At 38.4% G+C, this 24,147-nt stretch overlaps 1 protein-coding gene across 4 annotated transcripts in view; it reads right to left on the reverse strand.

Moving 5' to 3' along the window:
• FOLH1B (folate hydrolase 1B) overlaps positions 1-23,590 on the reverse strand; it is a 63,484-nt gene extending 39,894 nt beyond the window's left edge. Inside the window, exons 1-4 of one of the 4 annotated variants that reach the window (XM_044258339.1) lie at positions 23,386-23,590; positions 21,321-21,429; positions 15,615-15,801; positions 8,345-8,446 (exon numbers count right to left, since the gene is read on the reverse strand). In XM_044258339.1, the coding sequence (XP_044114274.1) occupies positions 8,345-8,446; positions 15,615-15,801; positions 21,321-21,429; positions 23,386-23,503 (516 nt within the window). In that variant the 5' untranslated portion in view covers positions 23,504-23,590. The remainder of the gene's footprint in view (positions 1-8,344; positions 8,447-15,614; positions 15,802-21,320; positions 21,430-23,385) is intronic. The other 3 variants (XM_044258337.1, XM_044258338.1, XM_044258340.1) reach the window with 3 other exon arrangements.
• Positions 23,591-24,147: the final 557 nt, after the last annotated feature.

Consider the following 24,147-nt stretch of genomic DNA (forward strand, 5'->3'; position numbering starts at 1 on the left):
GAGACCAGGATTCTTCATTTTTTTCTCACCTACTTCCTCCATTAATTTTGAAAAACAACAATAGCCCCTCATATATTTACTTGACATCTAAAATTGTTTATCACACCTTTAAGTAGCTACAACAAATGCAATTGCCAGTATACTTATAACTACTAATATGATGAGAAGCAATTTTACATCACTTTTTATATGTATCCAAAGAAATATACACACTATACTGATTTTCTATTCAACATCATCCATTTGAAAAGGAAGACGCTTTTCAATCAGAATTTTATCACCTCTTTTCTCTTCAAACTTCTGTCTTATTCCCCTTTCCCCAGAGAATTTTACTTTAAGGTAAAATATATTTGTGCTGGACACTGAGATGTGCTGCCCAGATTCCCCTTCGATGAGGACCTTTTGGCTCCAGCTGCAAGGAAGGCTCTCGGCAAACAGCCTTCAGTTCTCAGGTCTCTTCAGTAATTGCCTCAGCTACAGACAACAGCCCTGCTCAAAGTCATGCCCCTTCGTGGGGTGTCACAGTCTATGACTGGTCAGTGGGAAGTATAAAGCGTTGGACATTTTAGTCCCACCCAGGACATTTCTGAAGCACTCTTTTGACTCCAGAAACGCCCTCAGGCCAGCCTACGCTGTCCCTGAGCTGCCTGTGAGGTTCATGGCTCCCTCTGCTCAAACCAGCTTCTCTTCCCTCCCTGACACAATTATTGATCCCAAAAGAATACCTCTTAATTAATGTCTAGGATGCTACATTTCATTTCAGTTTCTGTGACCTAGAATCTAGGAATGCCTGGAAGTCTTTTCTTGATCACTACCAAACTTCCCTTGATTAAGAATATACGTGTGTGTGTGTGTATGTGTGTGTGTATGTGTATGCACATTTTAAAAATGTCTTATAATAGGAAGTGTGCACTAAGAAAATTCTTTAGGAGTAAGCTAATTATTAGCAGTATCAGATTGAGTCCAACAACATTACAAATTTGTGAAAATTATACCCAACCATAAAATTTTACTTGAAATATATTTCTTAATGCTATTAGATATTAAAACATCAGGTCGCTGGATGAAAAAATTGTTGCTAGAATGAGACAGGACTCCACATTAGTTCTATTCACATTTCTTGTTTTTAGGCTTAATTTCTGAGAAACCTTAAGACGGGAGTAAAAGAAGTTCTATTGCATAATTCTAAGTTATTTAAACTCCTTCCAAGTTACAATGCCCCAATCACACACCGATCTATTATCCAAGTTACTTCTAATGATGTCAGCTAGACGCTCAACTAGGCTCATCTAATTTTGTTCAATTGCAAACCATATGACTTGCCGAATCTCTTGTTACCAGCTATGAGAATCTTACACTATTGTCTCTTTGTTCAGAACCTCAGAAATTTTTATGACTCAGAGATATGCTTCATATTGTTTTAGGATGGGTGACAGATACCTTTCATTTGTAAAAATAAGATAAAAGTGAGTATAAATAAGAAAGTGGGAACAAAGTACCAGCAGGACCTGACCATTGGCTAGTTCTCAATCTAATGTCATTGTACTCTGAGAAATCGGTAGTGGACACCGTTCTCTTTAAAATGATCTGTCTGCCTTTGGAAAGTCTTCACACATCCTAGTTTAAAGTCGCTGGGCTGGACAATTTCTCATATCTCATATCCTTATTTTTATCGTTTCCCTCTTCAGCTACATTTCTCCTAGAATGTGCACAGAAAATGTACAACAAATACTAACAAAAAATTGTTTCCAAGCTAATTCTAGGATTCATTTTGATGAGGGAGCACAAGGCTGGCTGAAGACAAAGCAAAAGCTGGCACCTTGCACCCCCCTCTCCATCCGCTCCCCCTCAGTCACATGTGTAGCATTCAGGCAGCCTGGACTGCCATGAACAATAAGCAAATAGTTAACTTGCAGGGATCACGATCCTGCAAGACAGGAGTCTCCCTTGGCTTACAAATGTCCTAAATCTCACTAACAAAGACGACTGATAGCAGGATTATGACATCCCACCAAAAAGTCTCCCAACTATCTTGATGTTGGCCTAAAGACGACATTAATCAAGCCACAAGGGCAAGGCCTCCCTCCCGCACCTTGTAGGCCCTCTTCAACATTTGAAAACTTCATTGAAACCTCCCTTCCCCACACCTTCCCCCAACCGCAAGGTACATAACCTGCCATCCCTCACAATCCGGGCAGCAGCTCTTCCTGCCCATGGGTCCTGTCCCCGTGCTTTAATAAACCACCATTTTGCACCAAAGATGTCTCAAGAATTCTTTCTTGGTCATCAGCTCCAGACCTCAGCCCACCGAACCTCACCTAGGTTCTGGAACTTCATCAATTTGACAAACATGTTGAAAATATATCATTATGATTCCAGCAATGTTCTACGATCTAAAGATACAGCATGACCCTGTCCTTGGAGGAACTTACATTCAAGTGAAATGCAGAAAGATAAGATAATAATAGCAATAATAACTAACAGGTAAATTACATAGTATATTAAAAAGTGGTAAGTGCTGTAGAAAATTATTTCAAAGTTTAAATAGAATCTAATACTTGGGTGCATGCAATTTTAAACTCAACGAGGAAAGTCTACTGAGAAAAGGACATTTGAATCTTTGCTTCAGTAAAAGGGTTACTTTTAGTTCTTATATTTCTTCCTCAGACAATGCAATATTAATGCACTATTAATGGCCATACTGTATGCCTCATTTATAATTGTTAGCCCTCTCTTGGAGCTCACTCTTAGTCTGTGAATATAGAGAAATTAACCAATTTAGTTTCAGTGAATTTTGTCTTAGTGTCAGTGTCCTACTTGAAATTTATCTCTATTTAATATCACCAGCTTTGGGGAGACTCCTTCCTTAAATGTCTGTAAGTGGTGGCTGTCTTTTGATAAATCTGCAATCCTCACAAAACAAATGAGGGATCGGAGGAGACATTAGTTTAAAAAACGACAGTCCACTGTGAAAATGAAAACAAGCATGATAGATATGTCCTCTGGGCAGTTCACAAATAAAAGCTGTCACCGTCACCGTAGGTTAGAAAAAGGCTTTGTTTTCAGACAATGACCTTCTTGTAAAGTTTACACTGTACCATTGTTCTATGACTGGGAATAAATACAATCTTGCACTGTTAGCCTAGAATTTTCCATTTCTTGCAAGCTTCCATCTTCCTGTTCTTGTTAATTGAAACAGTACCGGGAGGCGAGGTCTTTGGCTCCCAAAACAAAGCTCTTAAGCCCTCAGAATCCATGTCACCTGGGGCCTCCTTGGAAATGAACAATGAAGACCTATCCAGACTCAAGGGCGTGGGAATTAGAACGCGTTTTACAAGTCTTCCAGTCTATCATGGTACGTGTTAGTGGTTGGCCGGTTAGCTCAGTTGGTTAGAGGGTGGTGCTGATATCATGGTACGTGTTGACATTTGAGAACTGCTAGATTAGATTATATTTTTAGTTTAGTTTAGTTTCAGTTTTTAAAAAATATTTTATTTATTTATTTGTCAGAGAGAGAGAAAGATCGAGAATGAGTACAAGCCAGGCAGGCCGATGGAGAGGCAGGCTCCTCGCTGAGCAAGAAGCCCGATGCAGGACCCTGGGATCATGACCTGAGCTGAAGGCAGACACTCACCTGACTGAGCCACCCAGGTGCCCTGCAGTGAAACATTTTAAGCACAGACATATATAACTTTAAAATGAATTAGCATTGCACTGGCTAAGTATAGGTGATCCAGTAAAGCCCATTAGCCAGCAAACTCATCTACTATTTGAACACACACAAGAAACAACAAATATGGGAATAATTTTCTCCCTATAGCATTCTGCCTTCTCATCTAGAAACATTTTTTTATACATAATATTTTCACTGCTCAATAAATTTTACAGTGCTCTTTAACTACTTCACACTCATTGAAGACTTTTAAAGTGTATTTATCATTTTATGGCTCTTTATTATTATTTTTTAAAATATTTTATTTATTTTACAAGTAGGCAGAGAGGCAGGCAGAGAGAGAGAGAGAGAGAGGAGGAAGCAGGCTCCCTGCTGAGCAGAGAGCCCAGATGCGAGACTCGATCCCAGGACCCTGAGATCATGACTTGAGCCGAAGGCAGAGGCTTTAACCCACTAAGCTACCCAGGTGCCCTTATGGCTCTTTTAAATTAAGGTTTTTTTTGTTATATTTCCTGTTACTATATACTACTTGTCCACATGCACTTAACTCTAATCTGATAATATTAATGCTATTTTAAAATAATGATGTATTAGTATTTTTTGTATATTCTGATTATACAGATATATCACTGTAAATAATGAATAAAGAAGACCCAAAGTATAAAAACATAAGGAGAACAATTGAGCAATAATAAAATTAAAGGCATCTTTTCAATAAAGGGCAACTTGGGGTGCCTGATTGGTTCAGTCAGGTAAGCATCTGCCTTTGGCTCAGATGGTCCTGGGTCTGGGCTCTCTGCTCAGCGGAGAGTCTGCCTCTCCCTCACCCTCTGCCTGCCCCCTGTTTGTGCTCTCTCTCAGTATCTCACAAATTAAAAAAAAAAAAAAAAAATCCTTAAAAAAATAAGGGTGCTTGGGTGGCTCAGTCATTAATCATCTGCCTTCAGCTCAGATCATGATCCCAGGGTCCCAGGGTCCAGCCCAGCATCAGGCTTCCTGCTCAGGAGGAAGTCTGCTTCCTCTCCCACTCCCTCTGCTTGTGTTCCGGCTCTCGCTGTCTCTTTCTGTCAATTAAATAAAGTCTTAAAAAACAGAAAAATAAAAATAAACAAATATATCAAAAATAAAGGACAGTTTAAATAACATAAACAAATGGATGGAAAATTGGAAAAAGGTTTTGTAATATTTAAACTGTAAGGACCTATTTTATATTTTTATATTTTAGCCAGAGGCTTCCATTGAGGTTAAACAATAACCTTGTTGTTTAACCCTTAAACAGTCCCTGCTCCCCTTCCCCCAGGGGACTTACTTAAAACACAAGTCCCGGAAACCAGCCCCAGGTAACAAAGCTCAAATACAAGGGTGGGTCAGGCCAGGTGGAGACATCCAATCAGTGGGGGCGCATACTATCTCCTAGTTACAAGGTGATGGGCTAGATTCTGTGGCTACTGTGGGGTGAATTGTAATTCAATTAGCCACCCAGTGTGTGGCCAGGCCCAACCACATGGCCTTTGCTCTATAAATGTTAGTCTGGAAAGCAGGGAGAGGTCGCCCTCTCTGTAAGAGGTGCAGCCCAGGCTGCCCAGTTTGATTCTTGATGCTTGGCGCGAAATAAAACTTTGCTTGACCTTCGCTTTGTATCAGTCTCGCTCCTTTAATCGCGGACCCATTATTGGGGCATAACAAAACCAATATGGAATAAATAATGAAAATTTTTAAGAAACCCTTAAATTTAATCAGAAAAATGTTGGAAATTCAACAGGAAGAAGAGAAGGCCTTACTTAGTCATTGCACAGAATAAAACTGTAACAGCTAATAAATAAATATGTTTACAGATGAACCACCTCACTTGTAATCAGAGAAATATCAAAAATCATAAAGTCAGAGAATTTCAAGTGTTGATGAAAATATATGAGGAAACACAAATACTCATTTAGTGTCAGTGGAAGCAATTAACTGCTACTGCCTGGACACTGTGAAACTGAATATTCCTACAAAACAGCAATCCCACAATGGGTTTACTGTAAACAGAGAAACCCTTGCAAGCCCAGACAGGGACACATATGAGGATATTCCTGGCAACGCTGTGCTGATGAGGATTTCGGAGTAAAGCAGCACTGTCCTCAAAGAGAATGGGTAAGTTCCATGTGGTGTGCATGCAACATGGAATGATAAGCAACAGTAAAAAGTAATGAACTACCCTAACATAAAGCGACACAGACAGAGTTTTTAAAGGCCATTGATAGAAAAGAGTAAGAGAACAAGGAAGACCTAAAGTTTCATGCTATTTACGTAAATTTAAAATACATCAAACACAAAATAAGGCCATATGTTTTCATATGAGCCTGGGTGGCTCCGTCACTTATGTGCCTGACTCTTGATTTCGGTTCAGGTCATGATCTCAGTTTTGCGAGATTGGAGCTTGCCTAAGATTCTCTCTCTCCCTCTCCCTCTCCATACCCTGCACAGCCTGCTCTCTTCCTCTAAAGAAAAACAAAAAATATATATATATATATGCTGCAAAGGACACAACTTACATTGGGCAGGCGGAGAGGAAGGAGATGGAGAGTGAGAATGAGAGATGAAAAGAAATTAAATTAAGGTTCATACATGGGCCCATGATGGTAATGATGAAGTTCTAGAATCTAGGTGAGGTTCGGTGGGCTGAGGTCTGGAGCTGATGACCAAGAAAGAATTCTTGAGACATCTTTGGTGCAAAATGGTGGTTTATTAAAGCACGGGGACAGGACCCATAGGCAGGAAGAGCTGCTGCCCCGGGTTGTGAGGGATGGCATGTTATATACCTTGCGGTTGGGGGAAGGTGAGGGGAAGGGAGGTTTCAACGGAGTTTTCACATGTTAAAGAGGGCCTACAAGGTGCGGGAGGGAGGCCTTGCCCTTGTGGCTTGATCAATGTTGTCTTTAGGTCAGCCATTAACATCAAGATAGTTGGGAGATTCTTGGTGGGGTATTGTGATCCTGCTATCATTTACATTCCCTTCTACCTCAGCCTCCTCCAGTTTTGTTTATGATGGGGAGGGAGACATTAGGGCTTGAGGAACTGAGAGTTATTTGCCTCTGGAAATTTGTGGTATTGATAAGGTAACCTCCCTGTTTGAAGATCTCTAGGACATCTGTAGAGCAAGGCAGATTCCTGCCCTGCAGGATTGTGATCTCTGCAAGTTAACTATTTATCATTTTATGGCAGTCAGGGTGCCTGAGGAATGCCACACATATGACTGAGGGGGAGCGAATGGAGAGGGGGTGCAAGGCGCCAGCTCTTGCTCTGTCTTCAGCCAGCCTCCTGCTCCCTCATCGTAAGGCACCTTAAGCTTGGAATAAGTCTAAGTGACCTCAGTACACCTGAGATCTAAAATATATATTTTCACTTCCAAAAATAACTCTTTACTTCCAAATGTTATATTTCTCATTCCCTATCTCATGTCAACTATGAAATAATTATGATTGCGAGCATTCTATTTATGTGCTAAATATTAGAAAAAATTTTCTAATATTATACCATTAAGAAGCCAACTATTCATGTGAAGTAAATTTCATACAACCAATGGAAAATACTCTTTCATTCTAAGTTTGCAGGAGTTTTTAAATTATGAGTTAATAAATCCAATACATTTGAAAATAAAAAAATAATATCTTCTCTCCTACTTATTAAAAAATATGACACTGCCTGGTATTAAATCATTTTTATGTTCTTGCAATAAATCCTAATTGACTAATAAAAGCCTTCCATTAAGTGATACTTCAATATACCCAACTGTCAATTAGCAATTTCTTTTGACTATATCCCGGGCACTTTAACCCAATACATTCAAAATTGAATTTACTTACTGTCAAATATTATAATAGGAGAGACAACTTTTAAAAAGATAGTAATAATTATAGTGAACTCTTTCAATTTAGCTTCCTTGTAAAAAACAAATGTACCTCACAGGAATCTGGGGGTTGACTACAGAATTTCAGATGATAGTTATGCACACTGCTTAACTGAGTAGACCAAACAGAATTTTCTAGAATGGACATTCATGCTCTTCATTTGAAAATGGCAACAATACTATTATTCAAGTTCTTTAAAACTTAATCAGTGCTATGTAACAGTAGTAATTAAGGCAGTGTTTTCATACAATGGAAATTACTTAGCAATAAAAAGGAATGAATTAAAAGCTAAAACACGTGAATCTCATAGACCCTAATTTAGTGAAATTAACTGGACACAAATGATTACATGCTGTATGATTCCATCAATACGGATTTTTAAATAGGCAAAAGTAATCAATGTGGCAAAAACAATTAGAATGACTGCCTGGCAGGGGGTCAGGGGTGTGATACTGACTGAGAAAGGGCATAAAGGTATTTTCTGAGGTGATGGTAATATTGTGTGTGTTAAGGGGTCTGGATTACACAGGTACATGCATTTATCAAAAGTCAGTAAATGTACGTTTTGGATTTCTGCATCTCACTGCAGTAGATTTTACCTTTAAAAACTGTCAACAAAGCAATAAATGGTGCTTTTTCTTATTAAGAAATTTTAATGTCCTATGAAAAGGGGGTAAATTTGAATTATGTCAAAATCTCCTTATCATTCTTTAATTGTTTCCTGCATGTATGAGGGGGTTCTGTCTGTTATTTGTATATTATTGTATTGCATTGTTACCTCTGGCATCCCCTGGGGAGAGAAGGCATTAAAAGGTGGCACAACATCTGAAACATTTTCATATCCTGGAGGAAGTGGTTCAAACAATGACGAGTTGAAAATCTGGAAAAGTAAAAATAAACTAGTCGAAACTGAGTCAGGTAAAGTTTGACTACTACAAACAAACAAGGAAAAATGTACTTTATCGTTGCTGCCAATAAAGGGTTTTGTATTTTGTATTTTGAAAATACATATCAAATCCCCAGCACTGTGCTAGAAGAATAAACTACAGACCCTACAGAGAGCATCTACAGAGCACCAGGTTTGACTTAGGAGGGAAATTTTAACACCCAAATAAAAAGCAGCATTATACTGTAATCTTAAACCCTTATAACATTGCTAAGATATTATTTTACAACAAATTAAATACCAAATTCGCTTCAATAAAAAAAAAAACTTACATATGGGGGTGGAATCCATATCAAATAGTATCTAGATACACTGAACAACATTCACACTGAAAAGAACTAAAGATGCTGAACTATATATAAAATATTATCTTTTTAAGTGTATCATCAAATTGGAAGGGAAAAAAAAGTAGGGAATCTCAGAAGCCAAAAAAATGGGGTGTGAAAGCAGGAATCTCAATAGATTGCACTAAAGCCTGCCTTTGCCTTCGTTGGACCCATGAGAGCCAAAACAGAAATTCTGAGATGGTCCAGATAATGGAATATAATAAGATACCCCTGCATAAAGCTAGGTTGCCAAAGAACACCCTTTAGGGTTAAGGTTAGTACATATGAGGGCTTATAAACTGAAGAGAGGGGTGCCTGGGTGGTGCAGTTGGTTGGGCATCTGATTCTTGGTTTCAGCTCAGCTTGTGGTCTCAGGGTTGTGAGACTGGGCCCCACGTTGGGCTCTGCACTCAGCATGGAGTCTGCATGGGATTCTCTCTCCCTACGCCCCCACCTCTAAAAATCAATCAATCAATCAGTCAATCTTTCTATAAAAGAGATAGAAGAAAATAGAAAGGATATAAAGGAGTTAAATTTGAATATACAATGATTAAGAATTTTCCAAACTGATAAAATTATGAACTCTTAAGATTCAGTTGGTCCAGTGAATCCTGGCCAAGCTAATAAAAAACTAATCTACCTCCAGACCGGTCACAGTAAAAGTATGATATTCAATATACTACTTAATGTTCAAAGTTACAAAAGAGATTATAGAAGAACCCTAAACAGAATAATAGACTGCCACTCACTTCTCAACAACATTAATGGATGCCATAAAGCTGTCAAATATACTCTCCATGTGTGAAGGGTCAGTAACTGCCAAACTACAAATCTAGGTCCCACAAAAACCTCCTTCCTTTGGAAAATGAAATGGGGATGCCTGGGTGTCTGCTCAGTCGATTAAGCATCTGACTCCTGATTTCGGATTGGGTCATGATCTCAGCATGTTGACATTGAGCCCCATGCTGGACTGCAAACTGGGTGTGGACCTGCTTAAGATTCTCAAAAAAAAAAAAAAAAAAAGATTCTCTCTCTTCTTCTCTTTGCCCCTCCCCTCGTGCATGTACCTCCCGTCCCCCCCCTCCAAAAGACTTAAAAAAAGGAAATGAAAGACACATTTCCTACCAAAAATTAACAGCTTGGAGCGAAACTTTAAAAAAAATCTCTAAAGGATATCATTGAACAAAACAAATAAAGCCTCTAAAAGAAGCTCAAAGATGATTCAAGAAAGACTGATAAGGAAGGTATCCTGATCATGTGGGAAAAATGAATAAATATGTACTGTACATAATAATGAAAACAAGTATTATTCAAGTTGACAAGATCAAGATTGAATTAGAATTATGGGCATAAACGGATAGGGTATGACCAAAGTGAAAGTATTCTAAAATGTCTGTATTGTAGAAATATTGACTGAGTCCCATACATACTTCAAGGTTTTGCTGAGTCATTTTGACCTCGGTAAACGTTCCAGTATAGCTTCTCTGGGAGCCCGGGAGCAGAGCCCACAAACATAAGAAGTTGAACACTTCCTTTCTTTTATCACAACCAGGAGTTGATTTGGGGAATATTTATTTCTATTTCTTTATTTTTTTAAAAAAGATTTTATTTATTTATTTGACAGACAGAGATAACAAGTAGGCAGAGAGGCAGGCAGAGAGAGAGAGAGGAAGGCAAGCAGGCTCCCTGCTGAGCAGAGACTCCGATGTGGCTTGTCCCAGGACCCTGGGCTCACGACCTGAACCGAAGGCAGAGGCTTTAACCCACTGAGCCATGCAGGTGCCCCTCTATTTCTTTAAATAACATGCTGTATTTCAGATTTAGGCATTATCTATGGACATTGTGACAGTTCAACTGTTTTTGTCCCTCTGTCCCACCTGTGAATGCTTTTGTATTATCACCATCTCCCAATGTAATTTAATTACTGTGACTATTCAGAGCTGAGTTCTGTGGTAAACTGTAAACTTCTACTCTCCTGCAGAACACACACAAGTTCCTCTTTCCACTGGCAACAAATATGACTAGTGTTCTATAGATGCTACCAGAAATATTTCAAATATATATAGACACATTATCTTATCTTTGTTCATGTAGAGATAACGCATGATATAGATTGAACTGTGCACTGCCTTTTTTTAATGTCACAAAAGGTAAACAGAATTTTGTAAACTAAGTTGTTTTAGTTATATTCAGAATACATAATTTGAGGCTAATATTAGTGAATTCTGGAAAGTGAGCGATGCTTTCTGGTATATAGTCTACCTTTGATAAAGTTCCTCTAATAAAAGTTGTTTCCTTGATCTTACAAATTTCTCCTACTTGTTAGAATAACTTATAAACTTGCTCTAAAATCTCCTCGTACAGAGAAGCTGTAAAATCGAAGATTACCATATCAGCAAATTGAGTGAGACCAACTTGAGTACTCCCTTGGCTGAAAGACGTGCTGATGCAAGAACTTGTTTCTAGATGGATTTGTATTGTACTTTATTACAGTTTCTTTATAATCTTTTTCAATGATTCGGATGAGTTTCGTACCTTATGTGGGTCACAGAAGAATTACGGGCTATATGGAGGATGTGGGGATTTTTGAAGGGTAGCGGTTGCTAGGGTTTCATGTTAGGATCTGTGGGCCTCAGGAAAGGTAGATATTTGGTCTCTTGTTGGGATAACATAACGTCAGGTTCACTCCCGGTCTCCCATCACTGTTCGTACCCATGCCTGGGACCAGGGCCGTGTACCATGTTGAAAAGTAGTGACAGATAATCCAAACTCGAAGGGAATTTTTTTAATGTCTCACAATTAATTTTGATAGTTGCTATGATGTTTCTCAGGTGATGTAAATTAACTTCCTTTCCAAGTTTACTAAGCGTTTTTATCATGAATTCAACTTCCATTTCTTCAACGCTTTTTTGGGGGGGGGATTTTTTTGAGATAAGTATGTAACTTTTCTTTTTCATAATGATAATTATATTACTTATATGTATATATTACACATTTGTCCTGTATTTTTGCAATTTGCTTGTTGGGTTATCATTTCTAGATTATACTTGCCTTATGAAATGAGTACATTTTTAACATTCTTTGAAGTAGGTTTTAGTATATTTAAATGATCTTTTAATCTTTCAAACTTAAAGGAAAACCACCTGGTCTTGATGCCCTGTGTTGTAGGAATTTTTGAAGAACTGATTTAATTTCTTTCAAGTTATTTGGATTTTTAATAATGCATACTTGTGTCAATTTTCATTTTTTTTTTCCATTTCATCTCAGCTATGAATTACTGGCACACATCTTTCTAGCATTATCTCTTCTTATCTTTCTTATTTGTGTGGCATCTCTAGAGATGACTCTTTTTTCACTCCTTATTTATTTAGGTTTATTTAGGCTTTTCTTATATTTTTCCTTATTGACTTTGTCCTTTAGGGGACAAAAGGGACTATTTGGGTGGATTACCTCATCAGTGCTGACCGGGTAATTCCAGATTGACTAGTGAAAGGTCACATTCCTGGGAGAGGCTGAAACTGCATTAAGTCTTGGTTTGCTGAGGGGGGCTCAGTACAAGTAACTCCATCTGGGGCCTGTTGTAACTTTTCCTTCAACAGATAAGAAGAAATTTAGAATTGTTGGTGAAATGAAACACTTAGGTAGTGACCCTCTTTATCTCTTAATAAGGTTTTTCACTTTGCCCTAAAACTTACTTTATAAGATAAAGCCATTTTTTTAAGTCAATATCTACTTGGTGTTTCTTTTTCAGTTTTGTTTCTTTCAAACTTGTTATGTATGTTCAAGTCACTCCTTATAAAATAGTACATAGCTGGGTGCCTGGGTGGCTCAGTGCATTAAGCCGCTGCCTTCAGCTCGGGTCGTGATCGAGTCCCGCATCGGGCTCTCTGCTCAGCAGGGGGCCTGCTTCCCTCTCTCTCTCTCTGCCTGCCTCTCTGCCTACTTGTGATCTCTCTCTCTGTCAAATAAATAAATAAAAATCTTTAAAAAAAAAATAGTACATAGCTGATTTTACTTAGTCTGACACACTATGTTTTTAATCAGATTTTTTCCTTTAAATATTTTTCTAATTACTGATACACAGCATTTAAGTCACTTTTACTCTCCTATTATGTGAATTTTACTTTTCCTTCCCCCACTAATGCTCCTTTTTCTTACGTGGAAATCGTGTATCCTGGGCAGCTGTCTTAACTTGGGTTCAAATAAAACTCTTTTGCCATTCCTTTAAAATTTAAAAGGTTTGTTCATTTTGTGTCAACAGTTGAATAGTGCTTGCTTCAGGAAAAGGAGAATGAGGGAGGAAGCATCTTTATGTTCAGATGTACTTTGAATGAAAATAAAAAAGGAAAATGAACTAATGATATAGCTTTATAGGAACTAATGATAGGAAGCTTTAGGCAGTGTGATATTGTGATTTATAACAAATGTATATTTGATCTTCATCCTTGTCTGGCACTGAGCTCCTAAAACCTCCTAAAAGGAATTTCCTGATGAAAGCAACAAAGCTGTCTATTGTTATGTTAACGACTTAACTTTTGGATACCTCTTAAGGATGGAAGCTGGTAGCCAGGAGAACCAGCTTAGTGATGACAGGGCTGGAACTTTCAGTCCCACTGCCAAACTCCCAACCAGGAGGAGAGATGGAGCTGGAAGTTGAATCAATCACCAATAGTCAAAATTTAATCATCACACCTATGTAATGAAGCCTTCGTAAAAACCCAAAGGACAGGGTTAAGAGATTCTGGGTTGGTGAACACATGGAGATGTCCAGGGACTGGGGCTCCTAGAGAGGACATGGAAGCTCTCTGCTCTTTCCCACATACTTTACCCTATGCATCCTTCATCTGGTATTGATTTGTATCATTTACCATCCTTTTAATAAATCAGTAATCTGAATGTAAAATATTTTTGCAAATGTTAATTTACTCTAGCAAATTAATCAAACCTGAGAAGGAGATCATAGGAACCTCTGATTTCTGCCCATCTGTCAGAAGTACTGTTAACAACCTGGACTTTCAACTGGCATTCTGTGTTGGATGGGGTCACTGGAACCTCCAGTCTATAGATGGTAGGTCAGAAACACAGGCTGGGCTTGCAACTGGAATCTGAATGGGTGGGGGAGGGGCAGTCTTATGAGACTGAACTCTTACCTATGAAATCTGACACTATCACCACGTAAATAGCGTCAGAATTGAGTTGAATTATAGGGCACCCAACTGGTGTCTGAGAATTGATTGTTGTATGTGTAGGGAAAACACTCCCCATCCCAACAGAAACTGGACAAGGAAGCCAAGAGACAGCTAACACCATTGCAGAAAATCTCCAGAATGATGTTTCTACATGATACCTTTATATTATGTGACAAGGTTGAAGAATTTAATATATGCCAATAACGGCCAAACAGACAATGAAATGGAATAATAAAAGCAAAGTCACAGTAAAAACTGGGAGGTGAAAGAAGGAAAAAAGAAGTGCAAGTTTGTTATTTTTCTCATTGTATATAGATCATCCCCAAATCTGACAGATCAAGACAAAGAAAAAAAAAAATACACACACACACACACACACACGTATATTTATTTAACATTATCTATCTCTTATTTCATCATTAAATAACTTTCCTAAACATACTTTTATAAACTGCTTAGTACTTAATTATATAGATATCTCCCCACTTATTTAACAAATGTTATGGGACCATATGTGGTATACTGATATTCCATATAACTTTTTAAAAAATACTTTTTAAATTTTGAGAGAGTTTAATATTTTAAAAAGATAAAGTATTAACTACAATAATTTAAATAGTAGTTAAGATGGAAAGTTTTAAATCATATTAGGAAATTAAGCATGGGATTACATCACTGACAGGAAAATGTAACAGCATATTTGCCATTAAAAGACTGATTCATTAGTTGATAGAAGGTGATCGACATACTAGGGAAAAATTTTTTTAAATTTATATATATTTAAATCACATGACATTTTCAGGTCACTGATCAAGCTGGACATATTTCAAGCAATATACAATTGAGAAGGCCCAACTAACAAAAGGACAGAAGGAAACTATCTAGATTGAAAGGGGCTATTTCAGTTAAGATACAACAGCTCTAAAACTAAGGTATGATAAACAGGGGTATGCAAAAGAGTTTAACTTTACCAGCTTTCATACTGAATACATATCATACTAAGAAATACCTCAATTACTTGTATTATCTTTTCTTTCTCAAGTATATACCCTAACTCGCAAACAAGATTATAAATTCTTTAGATAATCATTCTATAGACATTCTCTCCAAACTCTCTTCTGCCTTCAAATGCCCACATCCAAGTTCTGGGCACAGAGCTGAACACATGATCCTATAAGTCATGTCACTGAGTACAAATAAAAAGCTGCAGACTCAAACTATACACCAGGTGTCTTGAGTTTCCTCACACCCCCACACTTAGACAGTATCTATTATAGTCCAAACCTATAAAAAATTGTGTCTATTTCATTTGCCCGGAAGTACTAATATATCATATTCTATATCAGCACGCAATACTAAAAAAGAGAATATACAACTGTCATCAAGCATTAATTTTTTCCAACATCAATCCAAATTCAAACATCATAGGAAAGGAATTGACAATGGCTATGAGATACTAAAGACAACATTCCCAAGTTTCAATAATTTGATTTCTATCAATACTTAGAGATGGTATGAGGGCATACTCTCATAAAAGCTGTTTAAAAATAATAGAGATGAGGATGGTTTCTTATTTCTTTGTTTTACCTCATTTCCGTCTTCATCAATTATTGAGATGTAGTTGGGATGAGTCTTATTTGGATAGGACAACAGGACATCGTAATGGGCCAACTCAACAGAATCCAGGCCAAATTCTTTCCACTGGGATTGAATTTGCTTTGCAAGCTGAAAGTTTTGTTCTGTTCCTGCTAAATGTGGCAGCCGTGTAAAATTACTGGTGAACAAAAATTGAAAGTGGTTAGAAATTAATGTTTAGTCAGCCTTTATCCCAAATGAACAACCAAGGAAGGCAGATTGACGTTTAAAAGGTGCTTTGAAATGTGGTGTGTTAAAAAGGCAAAGTCGTACTATTATCGCATCAAAGAGATTATCAAAGCATATTTTGAAGTTTTCATGCTCTAATTTGTACTTATTCAAGAGCAAAATTGGAGAAACTGATCTTTGTAGAAAATTGTTATGTGCAGTCCGATGGGTGTCCCTATATAGTAGATGAAGAAAGTGTCCTCTTCTTTTCTTAAGGCTCATACATCTTAGAACTTTCATGGAATTACTTGTTTCACTACGTGAAATAGATTTAGAAGGTAAAAGATATTTTCATACAAAATGCCAAGGTGTGACATGCCAAGAATGATTGATAAATACATTTATTTTTAAATACTTCAAGTTATGGGCAAGTGAGAAACTTTTTGATTAGCAACCTTTATAAAGTATCTTCATTAAGGAAAAATCTAAACATATTTTGAGAAGCTCAGACTGAATCTCTTGTACTCCATTGATTGTGCATAGTAATACACTTAAAAATCAATTATGATAATAAGACTGACCAGGAATGTCTCTAATGAATAAGTTATGTGGGCAGAATTTAAGCTACCAAATATAATATAAAAATATTATATTACTTTCCCATTTAGTATATCTGGATACTAATGCCTTTGTTGTTTAAATTTCTTTCTCTTCTGGAAATGTGTTGTTTCCCTGAAGATTCAGCTCATTGGTATTTTCATCTTAACCCACTTAAAGAAAAAAAAAATCCACATGCCATCATGTATCATAAAAAGACATTTATTTCTAGATCTTCACACACTTCTGCTTTTGAATATGTAGGGTTTTTTTTTTTTTCTAAAACCAACACATGTCTATCCTTATAGGGTTTTTTTTTAAACTAACAAATAGGCAACATGACTATGATAATTCCATTTTCAAATGTTTACTTTTACTGTAAATTTATCTTAATTTTTGACTTGGAAAATCAACTGCCCAGAAGAATAACTCTCAATTTTTAAAAAAATGGAGTTCTTGTGATTTTTATAATTCTATTAAAATAATTTAAACTGTATTTACAAAGATAGTATTAAAATCCTTATTCAAAAAACGTTCATTCAAAAAATAACACTATAGGGGTCAAAAGTGGGCTGCCCCAAGATGGGCCACTTCGGCATGAACATTCTTCTGAGCTTAAGGTCATCAAAACCCTTATAGTCTCAAAAGAAACTTTTGCCACTGCCTTCACAACACAGAAGACTAAATTGGTGATCTTTCTCAAAATAAGGATTATTAGCAGAGATCAATTTTATCTGAGTAATCCATCTGTATGGCAGGGCAAATATCTAATTACCAAACATCTGATTTTCTTATCACCCTACAAAGTGCATTCCTTTGATATACCTCATTTTACCTGTCTTTGGAATTCCCATGTCTATATGGATTCCCCACACATACACTATTAAATCTGATTTTCTCCCGTCAATCTCTCTTGTGCCAATTTAGTCCTTCTGGTAGGACCTTGAAGGAACAAGACATTCTTGCTCCCTTACCACAACAGACACAAAATTTTGAAAGTGTATTCACAAAAGGTAGTTACAAAAATAACACAATTCTAAGAGGCAGTTGAGCTGTCTTTGTATCTTTTCAATGTATACCTGAAGAGATAACAGAAAAAGAGCCAACAAGTTATTTTTTTTCTATATTACACAGATCACAAACTGTAACATAACTCAAGTAGAGGCAGATTATGCGTATTTCTTCAAGTCAGAGTGATCACTGTCCCTACATGTAAGAAATAGGGCACCTGGCTGGCTCAGTTTGGTAGAGCATGTGCCTCTTGATCTCGGGGTTGTTGAGTTTGAGCCCTATGTTAGGAGTAGAGTTTACTTAAAAAAAAAAAAAAATAGGAAGAAGAAAAAATAACAGTTGCCAATAGGGTCTCTTGAAACTGTTCTCCCTACCACCAAAAAAGAAAGGAAGGAAGGAAGGGAGTGAGGGAGGGAGGGAGGAATTGATTATCAGACCCGGCCACGATGAGTGAAATTCCTCGTAACACTTTTGTAATTACCAATGAGGATACAACACAGTGCTACAATCAGGGCTGGAACCCATACATTTGGAGCAAAGCTGATCCTAATGAAGAGTAGGAGAAAAATTCATTTCCAATGATAAACAAACTCATACAATCCTGTAAATGGTATAGTAGAGGTTTTGCAACTAATCTCTGTAATCCTGGCTAAATCTTCAGTTTCTCATCTATACCTGCGGAAAATATTGCTACCTCACTACTTTCCAAAGCTCTGTAGCTCAGTTAGGTAACTTAAACTGCACATTATAATTTTTCTTGTTTTAATCAATTATGAAGTGTGTTGCAAGTAATTTGTTGATTCTACTAAAATATCAAGTTTTCTTAAAAAATAATAATTTACAGATCATCCCAAATAGCCAACAACTTGTATTTAAAAATGGGCTCTGTCTGGCTAGAAAAGTGCCATGTATCATTACAATATCTCAATTAATAAAGAGACCTGTTAGTACTCCTGTTTTAATACATTGTGTCTGGTTTACAAATGATGGAAAGGGCTTGCAGGACCTAGATGTCTGGAAGGCAGCTAGTAAAAGCACTCAAAGGCGTGTAACGGAAATTCTGAGCCCAGAGGTCTAAAACAGTTTTCCAAAATAATCTTATTTTTAGGAACCTGGTAGAAGGGAAGGAAAATTTCCCTAAAGAGGTGCAAAGTAGTGAACAGAGCTGAGAATTCAACCAGGTGTTTTCAAAACAGAAGAGAAAGAGGACAACCCTGTATCTGAGGGAGGCTGGGATCCATCCAGCTACAACGGAGAGGCAGACAACTTGGAAGTAGAGAGGATCTTTACAGAGCAAAGGAGGATAAGATGGCAGATCTGAGGCTTTACCAACCCCTGGCCTATTGGTAGAATTAGATTGAAAGCTCTCTGATGGTTGAGTGGCAAATGGGAAATCTGGAGAGTCCAGGAAGTTTCCGGTAATTCTGTGGTCCTTGTCATGTGGGAAACAAAAGCAGATGAAAAATTATTAAATTTCCTTACTACCTAGAGCCCACTGATACTTCCTTGAAACAGGTGGAGTGACATTCCTCTAGGGATCCAGCTGCCTCAATGTTAATATTTTGCTAAGGGCAAAAGGCACTCCTAGCCTGAACCACCCCTCCTGCCCCCAGTCAGGATCCTGTAGTCTTCTTTAATGTGTGAAAATTCCTTTGGAAACTTCCTTTATCTCTAACTACCCCAAGATACATGTTGGCAATCATCCTCAAAGCATATGACTCACTGATATACATCTGAAGGGTCTCATGACTAAGGTTTTATTAGATGGTAATAACTGACATTTTCCCAACACCAGCTAGCCCCCTCAAGGTCCTGGAAACCTTGCTTCCCAATTCCTTTGAGACTTATACTATCCCTAACCCTATCCCAACTTGAAAGTGTATAATGGGCCACTCCTCATGACCCTGGTGCAGCTCTTTCTACCCACAGGTCTTGTCCCTGTGCTTTAATAAAATCACCTTTTGAGGCACCTGGGTGGCTCAGTGGTTAAAGCCTCTGCCTTCGGCTCAGGTCATGATCCCAGGGTCCTGGATCAAGCCTCACATCGGGCTCTCTGCTCAGCAGGGAGCCTGCCTCCTCCTCCTCTTTCTCTCTGCCTACTTGTGATGTGATCTGTCTGTCAAATAAATAAAAATCTTTAAAAAAATAAAATAAAAAAAAAAATAAAATCACCTTTTTGCACCCAAGACATCTCAAGAATTCTTTCCTGGCTGTCAGGTTCAAACCCTAACATCGTCTTTCCTACATCACTTGGAGGTATGAACTGGGTTCTCATAATTTCTTTCTTTTGTGCTAGTTGTAAAAATGCTTGAGCTCTAAACAGTTAGAGGAGTTTGGTTGGGGTCATGGAGAATAAGCAAGAAACTAACTGCTTTCATTTTACTCAGGGTCTAGAAAGATAAGTGAAAGCATTCATGTTTCTTCCTTGCCGGTCAGTCCATTTCCCCGATTAGGAAAGGAAGCAGGGTACAGTAGCTCTGTCTAGGAGTGAACATTATATCTTGCCAGAACTCCACTTTTATTTTATCTATTAAACATAATTATAGCGAAATAACTCCAAGAGGCAGAGGAGGGGTTTCCACAAAATTTAAGCGTCTGGGTCTCTCAGTTGAAATGGCCCTTCCAAAGACCTGGAAGTTGCCCTAGCACATTTTTATTCATAGTTTTAATTCTATTGTAATAGGAAACACCTGGGTAGCTCCATTAAGTATCTGCCTTCAGTTCAGGTCATGATCCTGGGGTCCTGGGATGGGGCCTACATCCAGATCTCTGCTTACTGGGGAGCCTGCTTCTCCCTCTCCCTCTGCTGTTCTCCCTGCTTGTGCTTTCTCTCTCAAACAGATAAAGAAAATCTTAAAAAAAAAAAAAAAAGAAACTAAAAAATAAAACAGACATCTGTGTTTATATGATCATGTATGTGCACATCTATGCATTTTTTGTGCATATATATGTGTGTGTATATAAACTGTCTTTTATATAAAATTGTAACTTGTATTCACTAAGGAATCCTTCAATCACCATCAGGAACTCCAAGTATTTTACTTTGAAAAGGCTAAGTATTCTAATCAGTTATATACAGTCATTCCACACAAGTGTTTTATTTTTAGTTGCTTTGCAAATACTCTTTAAAATTTACTCATTTACATCTTTTGCTCTACACTACAGACAGCTATTTCGGAAAGAGGGAGCTAGTTTTCAAACCATGTTACGTATACACTCTCTAATTCATCTTCATCACATCGGTATCATGGTCATCATTTTTTAGAAGTGGAAATGAGAGCTTAGGAAGGTTAAGTATTCACTCCAAGTGACTTGACTGTCAATGGGCAAAGATGGAATTTAAGTTCAAGTATATCTGAGTCCAAAGGCCAAGTTTATTCTTTTGACTAAAATAGAATTTCTTCTAAAACAAGAGTCAGCAAATTCTGTTCCTCTGACTGGGTCCAGCCCACTTCCTTGTTTTTTTATGGTCTACAAGCTGAAAATGGTTACTATATTTTGAATAGCTTAAAAAAGAGAAGAATATTCTGTGACACATACGACATTCAAATTTCAGTGCCCATAAATAATTAAATTATTGCAACTGCCACTCTCGTAGGTTCATGTATTTTCTCTGGCCTCTTCTGTGCTATAGCAGAGCAGAGTAGTTGTGATAGAGATCGGCTGGCCTACAAGGGCTGGTCCTTTACAGAGAGTTTAATGACTCCTGTCCAAAATTTTCTCTAGTGATACAGTTTAGCTAATCCTGTCTAGAGGAAATATGAAACAAGGTTTTCAACAAATAAAACTTTTTTTAAAAGTCAGTTCCTGTATGTGAAATATTGAAAAATTTTCTGAACAAAATAACAAATTACCCATATAACCTCTCAAGTATATGCTTACTATAAGAACCTCTTGATGTTCTCAGCTTTCAATTCATCCAAAAATGCTTTCTTCACATTACGCTGTGGGACAATGTTAGTAGGTTCATTAGAGGATCTTATAAACCGACCTGTAAAATATATACAAAGATAAGAATGAGACATGAGCTCACAAACAGGACCTATTTTCCCTTATTATTATATTTGTCATGCATGAAACACAAAGTATCAATGACCTCCAGTAGTAACTGAGATTCTCTTACATTTAATTTCTCTTGCTCTTCCACTGGGGGAAAAAGGAATCATGGAAACACTTTTCAAATACAGATCAGTCACAACATATTTTTAAATTCAATTTCAACAACAGGTATTGCTGTGATTCTAAAAAAACAAAATATTTTCTAAGACGACTAAATTAAATATGTTTCAACTAATGGGGATAAACAAGATCTCTTAAAGGTTACAGCCAAAAGGAGATCTACCTATCTTCTCCTGAGAGCTTCTATCCCAAGTGACTGTTCCTCTGGTGACTCATAATGAGCATTTAGTAAGTGCTGATAATGAATTAATGATGAATCTATTTCAAGCACATAAATTATTGTTCTGTTTCGAAACTAAAGCAAAATGTATTGAGATTCTTTCTGTGTTTCCAGTTGAAGCAGCTTGAGACTTTGAACTTCAGAAAGCTAAAAGAAAACTACAATCTACCCAATGGCTCTGCACGATGCCCAGTGCACACAGAGGCCAGAGGGAACAGGTAGCCAGATCATGTAGAGTGGTTGGTTAGCTCTGGTAGCTGGCTTTTAATCTGGGGGAAATGAGGCATCTTTATAGGCTTTATTTAGAGAAATGACACAATCTGGGCATAAAATAGTTATCAAAATCACCCATCCAGCTTTCGTGGAACTTTCCAGTTATTAATCATATACATGCATACACACGCACACACACACACACACACTTGCATACTGAAACAAAGGGGTGGCAGCAAATGGAAATACAGTTCTACCCCTACATAAAACAAAAGGACTTGGATTCGACTGGGATCAGGGAAAAGCACACTGAGGATGAAATGCTTTAATCCAGAGCTGAAAAATGAGCAAAATGAAGAGGTGGGATGCTTGTGGGGGAGAGGAAAGCAGAGAATCCTAGGAAAAAATTAACAATTAGTAAAGAACTTTTTCTGTGTCATCCACTGGGCAGTGAATTCAGGACAGGGACGAACTACTGGTCCTGTGGGCTAGCGTCCAGTTAGACACATCCCCTCATCGAGAAGGAATAAAATGACGACACCCCAACACCGTGCTGGGAGCTTTAAGTGCTGTTTCATTTACCACTCCGAATATATTACAGAGATTTCCTCATCTTAAAAATTTGAAAACTGAGGCCAGGAGAGACTCAGTAAATTGTTCAGAGCCACAGAGAAGTAGCTGAGGCAAAATTAAAATCTAAGAGTCTGAGCTTTTCTGTGTTGTCCTTGGTTCTTTACGGAGTCGGGTTAAGTGTGCCAATCAGTGCACAGAGCAACGCAAAAGACCTACCGGTAAAGATGTGTTCGGGGCGCTGAAAAATCATAGCCCGTTTCCAAACGTTCCTCTAATTATCTGACTGCCAAGGACAAAAGAATGAGGAGAGAAAAGAGCCTCCGTGCAACAATGCCCTATGTATAACCACTGCATACATGAAGCAGCCCAGGTATCCGATGACCGAAGACCCCAAACAGGTGAGAGTCCTTCCGGCAAAGCTCCCTGGGCGGCCTGGTTCAACTCCCCGGGTCGTCCTAACACGCACCAGTTTCTCAAAGAGCTCGAGGGGGTGGCACCGGCTGAATGAAGTCCAGTTTCAGGGTCTCTGCGTTCCACTCCTTACTCCGGGTAACCATAGCCTGTCCTGAACCCCACTGTGCCCCGTCTCCAGTGACCTCCCCCAACTAATCCGTGGGGGCCCGGTCCCCACCTTCCCGCAAACCAAACCACGGTCCCCGGGGGAAACACGCTACAGGACCGCACTCGACAGCGGCCCCTGAGTCCCGGGAACCGCGGGCCCGCGGGGTAGGCGCCGGCGTGCGCCAGTCAGCGCGCCCCTACCGAAAAGGAAGCCGACGATCAGGAGCCCGGCGGCCAGCACCAGCGCCCCGACGCACAGCCAGCGCGGGCGGCGCCAAGCGACAAAGGTCGAGTCGGCTTCGTGCAGGGGATTCCACATCTCGGCGCGCCCGGCGCCCCCCACCCCCCGCCCCGGGTCCTGCGCCTCTGCTGCGGCCCCTCTGCAGCGTGGCGGCGGGACCCAGGCGTCCTCCCACCCTCGCCGCGCTGATCCGCTACTGAGGGCTGGAAGGCGCTTCCTGCCGGGACTCGAGTTTCTCCGCCCCAAAGTAGTTCTAGCTCACTCCGAACCAATCAGCTTCGGGGGTTCTCAAAAGTGCAAACAACGGTCATTTCAGCATCTTGAAGCTGTCCGATGGTGACTTCTGTACTTTTCTGTGTGTCTGTGTACAGCAAATTAAAACCTTTCTTTAAAAAAAAAAATAAGGCATAGCATGATCTCATTTTGAGTTTCTTGAAGTATTTTGTGTGTGTGCATAGAAAAATGTCTGGATAGGATTAGTACCGAAATGTTTAGAGTATTTACCTGCGGAGGGTGGTATGGTGAAGGCTGGGAGAGGGGCGTAGAGGATTTTCTTGAACTTCTTATTTTATATGTATATATGTATATATATATAGATAGATAGATAGCTCTATCTATCTATATATATCTTAATATCTTAAAACAAGCAAGTTTCACTTAGCAATAAAAATTAACAGAAAAATATTGCATTTTGCTTAAATGTGACAAATGTGGTTTTTCTT

The sequence above is a fragment of the Neovison vison genome, chromosome 7 (assembly GCF_020171115.1).
Source record: "Neovison vison isolate M4711 chromosome 7, ASM_NN_V1, whole genome shotgun sequence".
Classification (NCBI taxonomy): Eukaryota; Metazoa; Chordata; class Mammalia; order Carnivora; family Mustelidae; genus Neogale; species Neogale vison.